This window comes from Chrysochloris asiatica, unplaced genomic scaffold (genome assembly GCF_000296735.1).
Source record: "Chrysochloris asiatica unplaced genomic scaffold, ChrAsi1.0 scaffold00026, whole genome shotgun sequence".
NCBI classification, from domain to species: domain Eukaryota; kingdom Metazoa; phylum Chordata; class Mammalia; order Afrosoricida; family Chrysochloridae; genus Chrysochloris; species Chrysochloris asiatica.
Window position 1 is genome coordinate 21,165,226 of NW_006408544.1, and position 18,521 is coordinate 21,183,746.

Below are 18,521 nucleotides of genomic sequence, written 5' to 3' on the forward strand. Positions count from 1 at the left end.
AAACAACTGAATATGAAAGAAGTAAGACATTTATAAGATTCCAAAGTTAGAGCTACTTTTTTCATATTAGAGGATTCCTCAGTTGAACAAGCTTCATAAGCTGGTCTCACACACAAAAAACTATAAGAAAACAAAATTTGTCCAACTTCATGCCCACTAAAAAAAATCAGATTTAAAGATATTTTCATTACCTTTTTAAATGCTTCCGGCATACACCTATCCATAAATCTTTTACAATTCTCATCAGACTCGCAAAGACCTTAGTAAAATAAATGAAAGGGTATGTATATTACTTAGTATTTAGGTACTACATAGATACTGCATTTATCATTCAAAATTTATATATACAAAACTAATCATAGAAACTGTGATTGTTCCGTGATTATTAACAGTAGAATATAAACTTTCAGGTAAGAGAATAAGGTTGAGAAATAACAACAGCATTAGACTAAGGAAATGCTAATTAGAATTGAATTGGTTAATTTTATGCTTCCACATCAGAGTAACTTTGATGTTCTAAATTAAACAGCTAATAAAATATCAACAGCAGCTATTTGCTAGCCATTATAGCTTTCCCAAATAGCTTTATTAAAAACATATTTTCAATATATGCCAAATCCCCTCTTCCTTCCCTAAAGCAAATTGATGAATTTTGCGTAGTAAAGTATACAGAAATGTGCCTGGCACATGCTGTTGTCGTTGTTCTGGCACTTAACAAACAACCCTGAACAGCGTTTCTGAGGCTATAAATCTTTACAGGAGCAGAAAGCCTCATCTTTCTCCAGCGGAGCAGCTGGTAGTTAGTTTCCAACTGCTGACCTTGCGGTTCGCAGCCTGATTCGTAACCACTACGCTACCAGAGCTCCTTCTAAGTCATAAATAAATACCTGCTACTTTGTGAGTCCTGGTGTGGCGCTGTGGGCTAATTCATCAGACTGCAAAGTCATCTGAATTGCAATGTCAGTGGTTCAAGCTCACCAGTCACTCCTTGGAAACCCTATACAGGGTCGCTATGGGTCGGAATCGACTCGACCGCACTTCACAACAACTTTGTGAATGGAGTCCTGGTGTGGCACTATAGATTAATGAGCCAGACTGCAAAGCTGATGAACTGCAAGTTTGGTGGTTCAAGCTCACCAGCTGCTCCTCAGAAACCCTATACAGGGTCGCTATGGGTCAGAATCAACTCAACAGCACTTAACAACAACAACAACAACTTTGTGAATGGAGTCCCAGTGTGGCACCGTAGGGTAAGCACTCACCACACAGGGTCACTATGAATTGGAATCAATTCGACAGTACTTAACAACTGAGTGAATGGAATCCTGGTGTGGTACTGTGGGTTAATGTGCTGGACCGCAAAACTGGTTTGAACCACAAGGTTCAAGCTTACCAGCCGCTTCTTAGAAATCCTATATACAGGGTCGCTATGAGTCCGAACCAACTCAATGGCATTCAACAAAAACTCAACTATGTGAATGAATCAATACACTGAAAAATCATTCTTTGAAAGTAATACATTTAAAGAAAAACAAACAGTAACGAATTATGCTAATTGCTAGGAATAACTGAGCTGAACACATTTTCTGTTTGCAGACTCACTGCTTAGTACAGTACCTAAAACCTAGCAGACACTCAACAAATGCTTCTGCCAAGAAGCCATCCTAAGTGCCACCATGAAAGCATACTGCTTGTAGGGAAATCCAATCTTAATCAAAGTAGTTTTCTTTAATGCGTCTTATTTAATGACGATGGCAACTATGTACACTTTTAATAAGAAAAACAATTGGCCCAATTAATTTCATTTTGCAATTGAAATCAAGATAACAATTTTTTCTTTTACAGGCTTTTTGTATAAAAGTTTACTTATATTGACAAACTTACTTCTAACAAAGTAATATTTTATTATGTTATTAATTTAACATCCATAAAGCTTAGGACAATGCCAGGAACTTAGGCACTAAAATGTTTGTTAAATAAATATTATTTGCTTCTCCCATAAATAAAAACTTGAGTCAATTAATTTAGCCTTTGCCTTAATTTAAAGTACACAAAGTTCCTATGGAAAAAGTCAATCGCAATTTCTATAAAGCTTTTCAATTATATTTTAAGGAGTTTTACACTCTCTTAGAGCTAGAAGAAAACAGCTAATTTAGTTCAAAGCTTTGATTCTAGAGGAGATTAACAAAGATGAAGAGATTAAATGATCTGTCCAAGTTTACAAAGTCAGGCAAGTGCTAGGAAGGAGTAAACTCAGGCCTCTTATGATTTCATGGAATCTGAGGTCTGAAAACTTACCAAGTCGTGCTAGGTAGGTTGACGCCAATAGGCATTTTCCTAGTGATTCTTCTCGCTTGTAAGGAATGGACCAGTGATCAGTCAAAACACGGCTTTCCAGTTCATATAAATTTGTTGTAGGGAATTCAATTCCTTCTCCTGAGCAGTTTCCATTTTCATCATTCTTCTGACAAAAAGGGATTGGGATAGAAAGCAAATGAACTTATTAGTGACTACTGTCATTTTTAAAATTTAATCAATGGTAGTTAATAATACCAACAATGTGGATTCTACTTATATTTCTCATTATCACATCTTTCTCCCAGACTACCTCAAATCTTACAAACTTACCATTCTGGCTGTCCCATCCCACTCCCTCTCTCAGAAGGTGACTTCATCTCTTACTTCAAAACTAAACTCTCAGTTTCTCATAAAATTATCAACTCTACCTTCATCACAGTGACCCTCTCCTCTCTTTTTCAAATGAGGGAACACATTTCTCCAAAGAGTAATCTAGATTTGCCATTTTCATCTCTTCACTATTGACTCACTTCTCACTCTACACCAATTCCAGAGTCCTTACTACCCTGAAAGAAGTCCTGTTATGGCGCTATAGGATAAGCACTGGACTGCAATGCTGGTTTGAACCACAAGGTCAGCAGTTCAAACTCACCAACTGCTCCCCGGAAACCCTATCCAGAGTCGCTATGTGGAGTAGCTGATGGATTTGAATTACTCATCTTGTAGTTAAAAGTCCCATGCTTATCCTACAGCACCACCAGCGCTCCTTAAATTTCCATTATTGTTGCTGTTAACTGCCGCTGAATCAGTTCCAAACTCTTAGCGACCCTCTATAGAGTTTCCAAGGCTTTAAGTTGTGTAGAAGCAGAAAGTCTCATCTCTCTCCCATGAAACAGCTAGTAGGCCTGAACCACTGATCTTGTGGTTCACAATCCAGTGCTTATCCTATGGAGCCACCATGCTTCCTTAATTTCTATGTTGTTGTTGTTAAGTGCCATCAAGTCAATTCCGACCCAGAGCAACCCTGTATAGGGTTTCCGAGGAGCAGCTGGTAAGCTTCAACTGCCAACCTTGCAGTTCAAATGGCTTTGCAGTCTGTCATATTAACCCACAGTGCCACATCAGGAGTTTAAAATTCAAACCATATAAAAATATGTAATTAACTATTAAAACTGAGCACTTCCTTGGGGTAGGGGGAGAATCTTTAGTATCATCAATAATGAGACAAAAAAAAACAACCACTGTCCCCGGATAGCATGCACTAAGAGAAAGGCACGATATCAATTCTGTGGTGGTTTGTTATTAAGTTCCATTGAGTCGGTTCCTATTCATAGCAATCTTGTATACGGTTTCCCTGTAGTGGATGGTGGGTTTGAACCACCAACCTAGTGCTTATCCTAAAGTGCCACACCAGGACTCCACTTCTATGGTATCCAGGCCAAAAATGTATAACCTGAATCTAACTATGAGGAAATCCAAAATGAGCAAGTCTACAATAGCCTTTCTTCTTCTACACTGTCAAGGTCATAACTTAGGGAGATACTGTTGTTGAGTGCCATCGAGGAGGTTCTGACTCACAGCGACCCTACATAGGGAATTCCAAGGTTTTAAATCTTCCTGGGAGCATAAAGCCTCATCTTTCTTCCATGAAGTGGCTGGTGGGCTCGAACTGTAAACCTTGTGGTTCGTAGTCCAGTGCTTATAGTATGGAGCTACCGCTCTCCCTAAGAACACTGTGTTGTTATTGTTAAGTGACATTGAGTCGCTTCTGACCCACTGTTATTGTTAAGTGCCTTCAAGTTGGTTCCAATCCACAGCGACTCCTATATAGGGTTTCCTAGGAGCAGCTGTTGAACTTGAATCACCGGCTTTGCGGTTCAAACTGACTTTGCAGTACAGTGCATTAACCTACAGTGTCACCAGTGACCCTGAATAGGGTTTCCAAGGAGCAGTTGGTAGGTTTGAACCAACAACCTTGTAGTTAGCAGTACAGTACCATACCAGGACTCCCTAAGAAGACTAGAGAGAGACTAAATGCAACATGAGACCCTGGGGTTAGATCTTGAAAAAGGAATTATTATTATTTAATTTTATCTTGGACTTCAAAAGAAACAATTTCCTGATTTTTATAACTTTTTAGTTCACACACATTGCCATATTGAGGGATAAAGACGCATCATGTCTATAACATACTCGCAACAAGCATTTCAGGAAAAACAATAAACACACACAAGCATAATTATATATTCTGTAATGGACTGCAAGATCAGTTTGGACTGCCAAGCCGGCGGTTCAAATTCACCAGCCGCTCCTCAGAAACCCTATGTAGGGTCGCTATGAGTTGAAACTGACTCGATGAGACTTAAAAACAACATAATACATATACATGGTGTGGTGCTGTAGGATAAGCACTGGACTACAGATCAGTTTGAACTGCAGACCTTGTGGAAACCTTATATAGGGTTGCTATGAGTCAGAAATGACTGGATGGCACTTAACAATAACAGCATATAATTATAAAGAAAAAGCAGATATGATAAAGTTAACATTTGTAAAACATGAATTAAATTACATACAAATTTGTATTATTTTTGCAATTTAACTGTAAATCTAAAATTACTTTAAAATTAATAATGTAGTTTAATATATGAAAGCATAGAATTTGGAAAACAGAATCTAAGAAAATCCAGTATTAATATTTACACATGAAGTTAAGTTATACTCTACATAACAAGCCCATTCCATTCCAAAATATAATTTGGCTTCTAAATAATTTCATGCTTTAAATTACCAAATAAGACCTGTTCACAGAAAAGTCAGGAAATCTGAATAAGCAAAAATTTTAAACCATCATTAGTTCTACCACTTCAAAAATGAGAGCATTTTAATAAATATTTTCCAGTGAAAGTTTTAACAGCTTCTATTTTATTAAAAACTCACCAAAGTAAAATGAATCCCCTTCTCCCCACCACCACACCCTCACCATTCTCTCTCAAATACACACTTTAATGTAGTATTCTTTCTCTTTATCTGAAGTAAAAAGCAGAAGCATAAAGCAATAATCATAAAACTATGTTAATGGGTTTATAATGTATGAAGATATAATTTGTGTGACAATAACAGCACAAAGGAGCAGGGAGAGAAGAAAGCTTTAATAGAGAAAACATTTTGTATGTTACTGAAATTAAATTTGTATTAATCCAAACTAGACTGTTAAAGAGTTAAATGTTAATTGCAATTCCCCTGGCAACCATTAAAATAATGGCTAGGAATAGGGAGAGATAACAAAGGAATTGAAATGCATGTTACAAAATATTTGTTTAATATCAGAGAACAGTAATAGAGATGTTACAGGTACCAAGAGATGCAAGACACATATAGAAAGCAATTAGCAAAATGTAATTACTACTCTGCTAGCAATTATATTAAACATAAATGAACTAAACTTTAAACAAGTAGCAGGAAGATGAAATGAAAAGATGTGATAAAAATAAAGCAAACAATTACTCTAAATACCAACAGAGAGGGAAAGAGTCTTCAAATCAAGTATCAATGCTATCCACTCTGTGCACAGGGTAGATAGGGATGGGCAACTTAGACATTGGCTATCTAAAATGAGGGGACAATAAAGGCACAAAGTAACTGGCTTACAAGGTTTCAAGAGGGAGCTTAGTTTAAGAGTGTGTAGGGAAAGAAAGAGTCCCCACTGAATAGTTATCATCTTGTCTAGATGGGTCTGGTGAAAGGAGATGGGGATAAGATTCGTAAGATTCAACACTGAATATCTGTTATCATGACTAATCACAACTGTCACACTTGTAAAGGTAGAAGTTTTGTAACAAAAAAAGGGGAATAGTCCAGAAACAGAGGACCCTAGGACCATCAAGAGAGGAACGCACAAACAGAATGCGGGACCTTATCCAGAGAAGCAGCAGTGCCAGAGATGGAGGCAGAGATGGGGGCATGGAGAGGGGGAGCAGCTGAGGACTCTAGATTCATCAACTAAGAAGAGAAGGACTAAGAACTGGTGGCCAGGAGCAGAACGAGCCCTTTGGAGATGTAAATTATTATATATGACTGAGTGGGTTTTTTTGTTTGTGTGTTTTTTAAAAAGCTCAAGTGGATAGAGAGAAATACTTTTAACTAATGGTATATGGAGGGGGTTATTATCAATGTAATGAAACAAGTTATATGAATTATTGAATATGAAACTAATGATATGCCCTGTAAACTTTCACTCAATCCATAATAAAAACCTTAAATAAATAAATAAAGCAAGCAAACAACAATAATCAAAGGTTAGAATGGTTATACTAATATCAGAAAGAAAAAAAAAAAACTTTGCAAAGCATATTGTAACTAGAGACAAAGAACATCTTATAATGATAAAAGTATGAAATCCATCAGGAAAACATAACACAATTATAAACATAAATGTACCCAACAAGAGACCCACAATTCTTGAAGCAAAAACTGATAGAACTGAAGGGAGAAATACAAAATTCAACAGCTACTAGAGAATTCAATATTTCACTTTCAGTAACAGAACAACTAGGCCGAAGATCAACGGTAAGATGTAAACCACAGTATGGTTGCTCTGTATGATAAGCAATCGATTGGAAACCACAAGGTCAGAAGTTTGAGTCCACCAGCGGCTCCGCGGGAGGAAGATAATAATCCTTCAATGAGGTTTTCTGTTCTTACAAAGATTTACAGCCTCAGAAACTCTATACAGGGGTGCTGTAAGTCAGAACCAACTTAAAGACACTTAGCATCAACAACATAAACCAACTAAACCTCCTACAAACACACACCAAACATGCCACCCAACAACAGAAGACTATATATTCTTCTCAAGTGTACATGGAACATTATAAAAGGTATACTTCACTTGTGAGACCAAAAGTCTTGTAAATTGTTAAAGATTTAAATCATATGAAGTACAATCTCTAGTCACAATGATATAAAGCTAGAAACCATTAACAGGAAAAAAATTAAAATATTCACAAATGCATGGCAATTATATGATGTAAACAATGTGTTAAAGTAGAAATCACAAGGGGAATTAGAAATACTTCAAGATGACTAAAAATAAAAACACACATATCAAAACTTAAAGCACAGTTTAGATGGAAATGTATAGCTGTAAATGTCTTTATTAAAAAGGGTCTCAATCAAATCAGTAACCTAATCGAAACTACCAGTCACTCCGCGGGAGAAAGATGAGGCTTTCTACTCCCGTAAAGATTTACACCCTCGGAAACCCTGTACAGGGTCGCTATGGGTCGGACCCGACTCGATGGCACTTAACAACAACAACAACAATCTTTTATCTAAGGAAACTAGAAAAAGAGCAAACTAAAGCCACAGCAAACAGAGGGACAGAAATAATACAGATGAACAACAACAACAAAAAAACAAGTCTCTGTCAAATTGATTCTGCCTCATGGTGACTCTCTATGTATGCCGGAGTAGCTCAGGGTTTCCAATGGCTGCTTTTTGTGTGGTGGGGGGGTCAGTTCATTTTCAGAAAGGATAACATGACAATTTAGTAGTGAAAGAACAGCCTTTTCTACAATTGGTGCTGTGACAACAGGATAGCCACAAGTAAAAGAATTGAATTTAACCCGTACCTCACACCACATCGACAATTTAACTAAAATACAACATAGGAGTAATTGTTGAGAACTTGGATTAGAACATTGTTTCTTACACATGATACCAAAAACACAAGTGACATAAAACATTAAAAAAAGATAAACTGTGCTTCATTAAAATAACAAACTTTTGTGTACCAAAGGATCCCATTAAGGAAGTTGAAAAGAGAAGCAACAGAATGGGAGAAAGCATCTGCAAATCATGTATCTGACAAGGCACTTGTATCTAGAATATAAATGACCTCTCACATCTCAGTAATCAAAAGGTAAGCAACCCTGTTAAAAAGAACCTGAGGAGGTGACAACAGAGATGGTGGCAGAGGCAATGGCATAGAGAGACAGAGCAGCAGAGGGCTATAGGTCCATGGACTGAGCAAGGCAGTGTGCCTGCAGGCAGGAGGCTGGCGTATAAAATGTGCCCTTTGGAAATTTAAAAGAATATGTATTTTCAATGTAGTATGTGCACATAAAAAGACAAAAAAAAGGGGGGGGGGATAATAAAGGTAAATACTGTTACCTGATGGTGAATGGAGGGAATTATAATCATTGCAATGATCTGTCCTGTAAACCTTCACTCAATTCACAATAAAATAAAAGCTTCAAAACATATTAGAAAGAAAAAAAAAAGTTGAGTAGATATTTCTCCAAAGAATATATACAAATGGCCAATAAGTATATGATATGATGGGCAGTACAGCTGGTCATCAGAGAAATACAAATCAAAACCATAATGATACATTTCACCTATATGAGGATATTATAAAGTACAGCGGAGCCAGTTATATTGTTAGTGAGATTATAAAATGTTATGGTGATGGTGGCGGTTGTGTGTCATGGAGTCAGTTCCTACTCATAGGGACCCTGTATAGGGTTTCCGAGGCTGTAGTTACGAATCGGGCTGCTAACCTCAGGGTCAGCAGTTCGAAACTACCAGCTATTTCGCGAGAGAAAGCTGAGGCTTTCTACTCCCGTAAAGATTTACAGCCTTGGAAACCCTGTACAGGGTTGCTATGACTCAGAACCGACTCTACGGCACATAACAACAACAACAACGCTACCAGAGCTCCTTATACAATGATATAGCACTTTGCAAAACAGTTTGTCATTTCCTTAAAAGTTAATAATCACAGAGAAGATGAAGGCACAGGCAGACATGCTAAGCAGACTCTAAGCAACAACGACATGGGAGGCCAAGTGAAACAGATACAAACAGTGCTCCTAGAATCCTGAGCTTCAAGACAGGATCGAGGTAGATGGAGTGATGACTGGAAGAGGAAGCTGAACAGAACAGCAAGAGAAGGAACATGGGCAGGCTGTTTGCTGGCCTGAAGCAGCTTGGCCATCTTGAGCATCTTGAACTGTGGATAAGCTCAGTGGTCTGGAAGCACAGGACAAGGCTGAAGGTTGGTGGCAAGGGCAGTGTGATTCTCCCTGGTTCCTCACTCCTTCCTGGCAACTGGGGGCATGGCCAGTTCCCACCCTTGTTAGCCCAGTAGCCTGTGGCATCCCCTCCTCCCTGCCTGGAGTCTGGTGGACCATCCCTGCTTGCAGAGGCGCATAAGCCCACCCTGAACTAAGAAACACAAACAGAGAACTGCGTTCACACTTTCAGACTCATCACATCCACCAGGAGACAGGCGGTGCCTGAGAACACACCAACATAAAATCATCAACTGATTATAAATGCAATGAGACCACAATTTCAGCTTACACTATGAAACAAGACACAGTGCCTCAAACAAAGTGACCAAAACACAGTAAGAAAATACAATACCAGAAATGGTACTCGAACTACTTGATAAGAAATTTAAAACAAATATATTTAGATATCTTATACACCTGCGAGAGAAACCATCGGAAAAAGGAACAAAAAATCCAAAGAAAGTCTAAAATTTATGTGGGACAACAGTAACAACAACAATATTTACACACGATTAGGATTTCAGGACAGAAAGATTTTAAAAAAGAGATAGAGAAAAAATTGTCCAAGAATTGTTGGAAGAAAACTTCCCTAACATTATAAAAGATAAGATATGCATACAGAAAATTGAACAAACACCAAACAAAATACACCATGAAAGAAAATCACAAGACTTATTACAATAAAAGTTTTCATAACCAAAGACAAGGCGAGAAATCCTGAAAGTCGTTTGGGAAAAACACAAAGATTACATACAAAGGAGATTAAACCATGTAGAACTCAGAGCAGAAACCATGTAGGCAAGAAGACAAAGGATGACATATATAAAAATCCAAAAGAAAAAAAATTGCCAACCAGCAAAACTGTCCACCAAATATGACAGCAAAATTAGGACATTTCTAGATAAACAGAAATTAAAAGAATTTGCAAAAACCAGACCAAACTTATAAAAAATACTAAAGGGAGTTCTTTGAACAGTGAACTAACAACAGTAGACAACAATCTGAGGCTAACATACATGACATTATCACCCAAGCTTAATCCAGACATGCTGCTGTTGTCAAATGATGTCGAGTCAGTTCCAACTCATAGCGGCCCTGAAGAGGAAGTAAAACAAACCTACAAGACTGAAAATAGGGAACCAGAGATACCCGTTTGCAACAACAACAAAAATCCATAAAGAAGAGGAAATAATGTAAAGAACTTCTAAATGAAGAGGAAAACAAGTAGATTCCAAGAAATAAATAAAAACAAACCTAACTGCAACCCTAAGAAAAAAAGGGCAATTAATCATAGAGTTCTCATATGATCCAACAATTACTCCTTGGTATATATCCATGAGGATTAGAAGTATATGTCCAAATGAAAACTAGTATGTGAATGTTCATAGCATTATTATTCTAACAGTTAAAAGGTAGAAACAACCTAAATGTTAATTAACTGATGGATAAACAAAATATGGCTTATCCATACAATGGAATATTCTGTAGTGCTAAAAAAGGCCAAAGTATCAATGTATGTTGTAACATGGAACTCAAAAATATTATGATATGTGTAAGCAGTAAGACATAAAAGACCACATTCATAAAATGATTCCAACTACATGAAATGTTCAGAACAGCCAAATCCATACACACAGAAAACAGATTAGTAGCTGCCAAAGGTTAGGGGGAAGAGGAAACTGGGAGTGACTGATAATGAGTATAAAGTTTCTCTTAGCTTTTGGGAGAGATGAAAATATTCTACAGTTAGATAAGTTGGGGTGGCTACACAACTCTGCAAATTTACACTTTTTTTTTTAAGTGTTTTGTGTGTGAATTGAGTAGTTACATGGGAGAACATCAGTTTTGCTCTCATACTATTATATTTTGTTTCATTGCAATTACAATCTCCTCCATGCATCATCATTCAACAGTATTTGCTTCTATTCCCTCTGTTGTTTTTATTTTTATTTTTTTTGATGTACACTAAAACACTCAGGAATACATAATAATTCAAACAACCAGAGGGCACATCCTGTAAGCCTGTCCCCTGGCTGCCAGCACACAGCACCTCTCCCTCCTTGAGTCTAGAGTCCTTAGCTGATCCATCTCTCCATGTCATCATCTCTGCCTCCGTCTCTAGCATTGCCACTTCTCTAGGTAGGGTCCCACACTCCACTCCCACTCTTCTCCCTTGATAGTCCCAGGGTCCTCCGTTCCTGGACTGTAAGATCAATCACTCCTCCCCCCCCTCCCTTTTTGCTACAAAACTTCTACCTTTACAGTTGTGACAATCGCAATTCATCATGATAATAATTATTTACTACTGAATCATAAGGGTCTTATCCCCATCCCCTTTCACCAGACTTGTCTAGAAAGGATGAAAACCACTCAGTGGGGATTCTACCTTCCCCTGCACACTCTGAAACTAAACTCCCTCTTGAAAACTTGTAAGCCAGTCACTTCATGCCTTTATAGCCCCCTATGTTAGGTAGCCAGTGTCTTAAGTTGCCCATCCTATCAACCCTGTGTACAGAGGGAATGGGAATGATCCTTGCTGTGAAGATTCCTTCCCTGTTGGTTGATATTTTAATATACTACATTAATAAGTACAGGTCAAGTTCCATCAAATTGTAATGATTTACACTTTTTTTCTGGCCTTCCTCTAGTCGAGTTCTGATCATCTGGCCATTGAAGCTAGGTCAAATGGGTACTATCTGCAGGTTTGAGCATTCTTGTGCATCTCCCCTCACTTCCTATCAGCTTGACATTTCACTCTCAGCTCTAGCCCTCTGTGGCTATGTCCTTGTCCATGGGCTCAGGAGTGCCCAGGTCTCACCATACTCCAGGTCAACAGGAGTCTATGTAACATGGTCGGACTCAGCCCACATCTTCATTGCTGCTTCCACCCACTTCCACCCACCAGTAGACCAACGTGGTCGCCAGCAAGTTTACATGCCTGCTCGTGTATTCCCTTTGAGCTTCAGTCTTGGAGGGGGGTTTGTCCTGGAGGGACTTGATTGCTTGCCTTGATGGCTCCCCAGCAAACAACTTCCTTGTTCCAGTGATAGCCAATCCGACTGTCATTTTTATTTTTTATTTTTCCTGCTGGTCTTTCTTTCAAGAAGGATCTTCTGTTCCTCTAGTTGCTACAGGCTAGTCTGCTTGTCTTGTCAAGTGGGAATTTCCCACCTCAGAAGGTTCTGGATAGGGATCAAGATTCCACCTAAGGTCTTATATACTACAAAGGCTCCGCAAGATACCTCTTTCACTGTGCAAGTTCTAGCACCCCTTCCTTTTAGGTATTCCAAACAGTTATAGGCTGAAGACGGGTTTACCAGCTTTCCATAGTCATGTTTCTGGATATTCCTTTCTGTACTCCTCAAGTGTTTATTTTACAATAGTAGGCAAGGGAAACCAATATTCATAAGATAGTCAAGCATCTTAACATGCAAATATACAGTTTAATGGGTGAACTTTATGGTATATGAATTATATCTCAATAAAACTATTTTAAAAATTGACTAATAAAAATTAATCTAATGACAATCACGAAATACGAGTACAGCTGACCCTTGAACAATGCAGGTGTTAGGGGCACTGACCTTGGTGCACCTGAAAATCTGAATATAATTTCTGACTGCCCAGAAACTTAAGTTCTAATCGCCTACTGCTAACCTGAAGCCTATCAATAACATACACAGCCAATTACCAGATAGTTTTTATGTTACGTGCATTATTATATTGCACCCACATAAAAACAGCATTTCAAGATAAGATAAAAATTTATTTCCCAAAAACTGCAAGGCTTCGGCACCTGCTAGTGTAGCTGTAATTACAGTTACAATAATTTGCATGCCTTTTGTTTTTACAGTAGTCCTTATTTGGATTCCTTTATGTTGAAATGGTGGGCAATCCCAGCTGCCGATCAATTACTTATCAAGTAACTCATCTTTTTCTTGTAATGTCACGGCTTTTTCTTGCTTCTTGGGAGCACTTCCAGCATCACTAATGGCACTTCATATGAGTCGCTTTGTGTTTATATAAGTTTTATGGAATTGCATGAAATAAAAAGAAAAACAACAGAGAGAGTACTTTTTACCAAAATATACAATTTACTGGAGGAGTCCTGACGTGGTGCTGCAGGTTAATTTGCTGGACTGCAAGGTCAGTTTGAACTACAAGGTCAACAGGCACTCTATGAGTCAGAATCCACTTGACAGCACTTAGCAACAACAACAACAAGGAGTTGGGATTTCTGGGGAGAACTGTAAGATCAGCACTATACTGTGAACCACAAGGTTAGAAGCTCAAACCCCCCAGCTGTACCTCAGAAACCCTACGCAGAGTCACTATGAGTCAGAACCAATTGGATGTCACTTAACAACAATAAGAATGAGGAGATGATTTGTCACACACAAAGATTTAAGCAGATACTCCAAACACTTGAATTTCGCACAATATCAACAAGAAGAGAGACTACAAAATTTTAATAGTACAGTATTTGTCAGTTAATTTTATTTGGTCATAATTTAATGTTGTGATTTAACTATCTTTAAGCTTGTTCACAATTCTCTCAACAGGAATGGTGGCATGCACCAGTATCTGTGTTTGTATGCATAAATTTTAACATTTTACAATAGTAAATGGTATGAATAATAAAATAGACTGGCAGCTACATATATTTTATGCATTCATGACAGGTCTAACATTTTCTTAATTTTCCCAATGTTCCTAGACTATCTACGTTCATCAGAGTTTCTTCAAATTGTCATAAACACCTTCTAATACACTTATTGATAAAACATCCATGTGTGAGTGGACCCATTCATTTCAAACCTGTGTTGCTCAAGGGCCAACTGCATACAACTATCATATCTAAATCGCAAAACACACTGAATTGTTCCTAATGAACTATAATAAAAAATAACACAAATACCCATTAAATAGTTTTCAATCGCATTTAAAATATGATACATTTAAGATTTGATGGGCAAAAATCTCTTGCGCTTTCTATTAAGTAGTGAACATTCTTGTCTTGATAATCTTGCCTTGGCTTGACAAAGGAGAAAATAAACATGCTGTACACACAGCCTAGAAACGGATGCAAAGCAGTATTACATTTAGAGGAAGTTGCTGCCAAAACAAAGAAATAGGGAATTACAGAGAGGGGCAACTAGTGACATGAACCCATATTTAGATTGCTTTAATACTTTGAGTCATCACTTTGAATAGAGCTTGCCTCTTACAGATTGAACAAGAGAATACACACAAAGTCACTCCGTGTTATACTATTGTAAAATAGTTCCCAACAGATATTATGTATTTGTCTTTTAAAAAGAATTCTGAAATGTTGTATTTTCTCATTAGTTGTCAAATCCCAGCGACACTCAAGCAAACATTAGTGATCAGTTATTCTTAATTGATTATAAACGTTATCTATAGAAAAACTGCTGTGTTCCATATAGGGTCACTATGAGTCGGAACCAATTTGACGGCACTTAACAACAACAACAAAATGCTTAGTGTTGGAAATAAGAAAATTCATATATTGGGAGAGTAGTTAACATGTGAAAGTGGAGAAAGGGCTAGTCTATGTGCGTCTTTGTGCAAGCATACACACTGGAATGTGTAAGTAAACACAGATGAAGAAGTTTAATGGAAAAAGCATTCAGGCAGAGGACTATAGATAAAACAAGGGGTATTCAGAAAGTTCGTGCAAAACTAGCAGTTTCTTCCCATCCAGAGGAGAGAAGAGTGAAGAAAACTGAAGATACATGGAAATGATTAGTCCAGTGGAACAGTGAACCACACTAACATCAGTGTCCGCAATCCTGAGACCAGATAGTTCCCAGCTACCATTTAGAATACCTACTGATAAAGATCAAAGACCACTGCTTTCACTATCATTTGCACCTCAATGTAAAGAAAACAAAAACCTTCACCACTGGATCAATAAATAACAAGATAAATGGAGAAAAGATTGAAGCTGTCAAAGACTTCATTTTGCTTAGGTCCACTATCAATAGCAGCAGTCAAGAAATTAAATGAGACATTGCATTATGCAAATCTGCTGCACAAGAACTCTTTAAAGTGGTCAAGAGCAAAGACATCAGTTTGATGACTAAAGTGTGCTTTCAACCAAGGCATGTTATTTTCAGTAACGTCATACCCATGTAAATAATGGACAGTGAATATGGAAGACTATAGAAGAATTTGTCAAGGACTTCATTCTTCTTGGATCAACTATCAACACTCACGGAAGTAGCAGTCAAGAGATCAGACAACGTATTGCACTGGGCAAATCTGCTGCACAGGAACTTTTTAAAGTATTGAAGAACAGAGATGTCAGCTTGAAGACTAAGGTGCGCCTGACCCAGGCCATTGTGTTTTCAATAGCCTCATATGGATGTGAAAGCTGGACAGTGAATAAGGAAGATCGTAGAAGAATTGATGCCTTTGAGTTGTGGTATTGGAGGAGAATACTGAAAGTGCCATGGACTGCCAAAAGAACCAATAGATCTGTTTTGGAAGAAGTGCAGCCAGAGTGCTCCTTGGAGGCCAGGATGGCTAAGCTTCATCTCTCATACTTTGGACATATTGTCCGGAGGAAACAATCGTTGGAGAAGGATGTCATGCTGGGTAAGGTGGAGGGTCAGAGAAAAAGAGGAAGACCTCTAACAAGATGGATTGGCCAGGTGGCATCATTGATGGACTCAAGTCAGGGAGCGATAGTGAGGTTGGCCCAGGATCGGACATTGTTTCGTTCTGCTGTGCATGGGGTCGCTATGAGTCGGTTCTGACTCGATGGCACCTGACAACAACAACAACATAGAAGAACTAATGCATTTGAGTTGCATTGTTAGAGAAGAATATTAAAAGTACAATGGAGAACAAACAAATCTGTGTTCGAAGTACAGCCAGATTGCTCCTTTGAAACAAGATGTTGAGACTTCATATCTAGGACAACTTCAATTTTTTTCTCCATTTATCATGGTATTATTTATTGGTCCAATTGTGAGGATTTTTGTTTTCTTTACATTGAGGTGCAACCCAGACTTTGATCTTTAACAGCAAGTATTTTAAGTTCACTTCACTTCCAGCAAGCAAGGTTATATCATCTGTATTATCACAGGTTGTTAACGAGTCTTCCTCCAATCCTCATGCCACATTCTTCCAGATTATTTGCTCAACATACAGATTGAATAAATATGGTGGAAGGATACAACCCTAGCACATAACTTTGTTGATTTTAAAACATTCAGAATCCCCCTGTTCTGTTCAAACGAATATCTCTTGGTTTATGTACAAATTCCTCATGAGCACAATTCAATGTTTGGAATATCTATACTTTGCAATGTTATCCATAGTTTGTTATGATCCACAGAGTTGAAAAACTTTGAATAGTCAATAAAGTACAAATAAACATCTTTCTGGAATTCTCTGCTTTCGGCCAAGACCCATCTGACATCAGCAATGATATCCCTTGTTCTGTGTTCTCTTCAGAATCTGACTTGAATTTCTGGCAATTCCTAGTCAATGTACTATTGTGACCCTTTTTGAATTATCTTCAGGACAATGTACATTGCATTGGATATTAATGATATTGTTCAATGATTTACACATTTCCTTGCGTCACCTCAATTTGGATTAGACACAAATATGGATCTCTTCCTATCAGCTGACCAGGTAGCTGTCTCCCAAATTTCTGGCATAGATGAGAGAACAATTCTGTAGCTTCATCAGTTTGTTAAAAGATTTCATTTATATTCCATCAATTCCTGATGCCTTGTGTTTTGTCAATGCTTTCACTGCAACTTGGACTTCCTTCTTCAGTACCATGGACTCCAGGTAACATGTCACCTCTTGAAATGACTGAACATCAACTGTTTCTTTTGGGTACAGTGACTATGTGTATTCCTTCTATCTTCTTTTGATGCTTTCTGTATCAGTCAATATTTGGCCATAGAATCCTTGCCAAGTCAAGGCTTAACTTTTTCCCATTGGTTCTTTTGACTTCAGAAATGCTGGGCGTGTTCTTCCCTTTTGATTTTCTAACTTCATGTCTTCGAATATTTCATTATTATACTTTGTCTTCTCCAGCTGATACAACCAGTGCCTAATATATCAATCCTTATGCATTCCATTTCATTCATTGCTTACAATTTCCACTTTTCCCAGATTCTTACTTTGTACATTCCATGTTCCTATTATTAATAGCTGTAGCAGTTTTTTCTCTTTTTGAGTTGTGTCTCCTCAGCAAATGAATACCCAAAAGCTTCATCACTTCATTATAGTCAACTCAACTTTGAGAAGACAGCTTTTCCCCAGTCAAATTTTGAATACCTTCCAACCTGAGGGGTTCATCTTCAGACACTGTATCTGACAATGTTCCACTGCTGTTCAGTGGCTAACCATTCAAAAGTACTCTGCCACTCCTTCCTCATCTGTCTTAGCTTGTCTGCTGCTAGTCATTATGTTTTCATCTTCTAGTGCCATGTCTGTCAATGTTCTGGTACTATATCTGAAATGTTCCACTGTTATTCATAAGGTTTTCAGTGGCTAAACATTCAGAAGTAGTACTCCTCTTCTTCATCCTAGTCTGTCTTAATCTGAAACTCTGCTGAAGCCTTTCCACCATGGGTGACTTTGCTGGTATTTAAAATACTGGCGAAATAGCCAGCACCACACCACCATGCAAGTCACCAGAGTTTGACAAACTGACATGGGAGTAGTGGGTATGCAAAAATAAGTGAGGTGTTTCATCATTCTCGCTTCTAAGCATACAGGGTGTGGTTCTTTTAAGACTGATTAGTTCATTCGTCTGCCAGTCTAGGGTATAGTCACTATTATTTTCTAATACCAAAGCCTGAATGCATTAATTCTGTTTTCTTTGTTAATATTATAATTTCTTCTATTTTCAAAATGTTTCGAATAACACTTACTATTAATAATTTATGTAAAAAACGTTAGCACTTTTATGTGTTGAAACAAAAGCTTTCCAATTTCCAGTGATAAATGCCGTCACTATATAGTGGGAAACTATCCCCAGAGTTTATCAACAACTCTTTTGATTTATCACTTATTTTGATGAAAATATTTTTGATACTTTTTAATACCTACAATTGTTGTTAAGTGCTGTTGAGTCGGTTCTGACTCATAGCA

The 18,521-nt window shown here is 37.7% G+C and overlaps 1 protein-coding gene across 1 annotated transcript in view; it reads right to left on the reverse strand.

Annotated features, from left to right (window-relative positions):
* Positions 1–18,521, reverse strand: part of USP24 (ubiquitin specific peptidase 24) — a 184,720-nt gene that overhangs the window by 124,808 nt on the left and 41,391 nt on the right. The window contains exons 2-3 of the mRNA XM_006839815.1: positions 2,299–2,464; positions 192–259 (exon numbers count right to left, since the gene is read on the reverse strand). Of these exons, the coding sequence (XP_006839878.1) occupies positions 192–259; positions 2,299–2,464 (234 nt within the window). The remainder of the gene's footprint in view (positions 1–191; positions 260–2,298; positions 2,465–18,521) is intronic.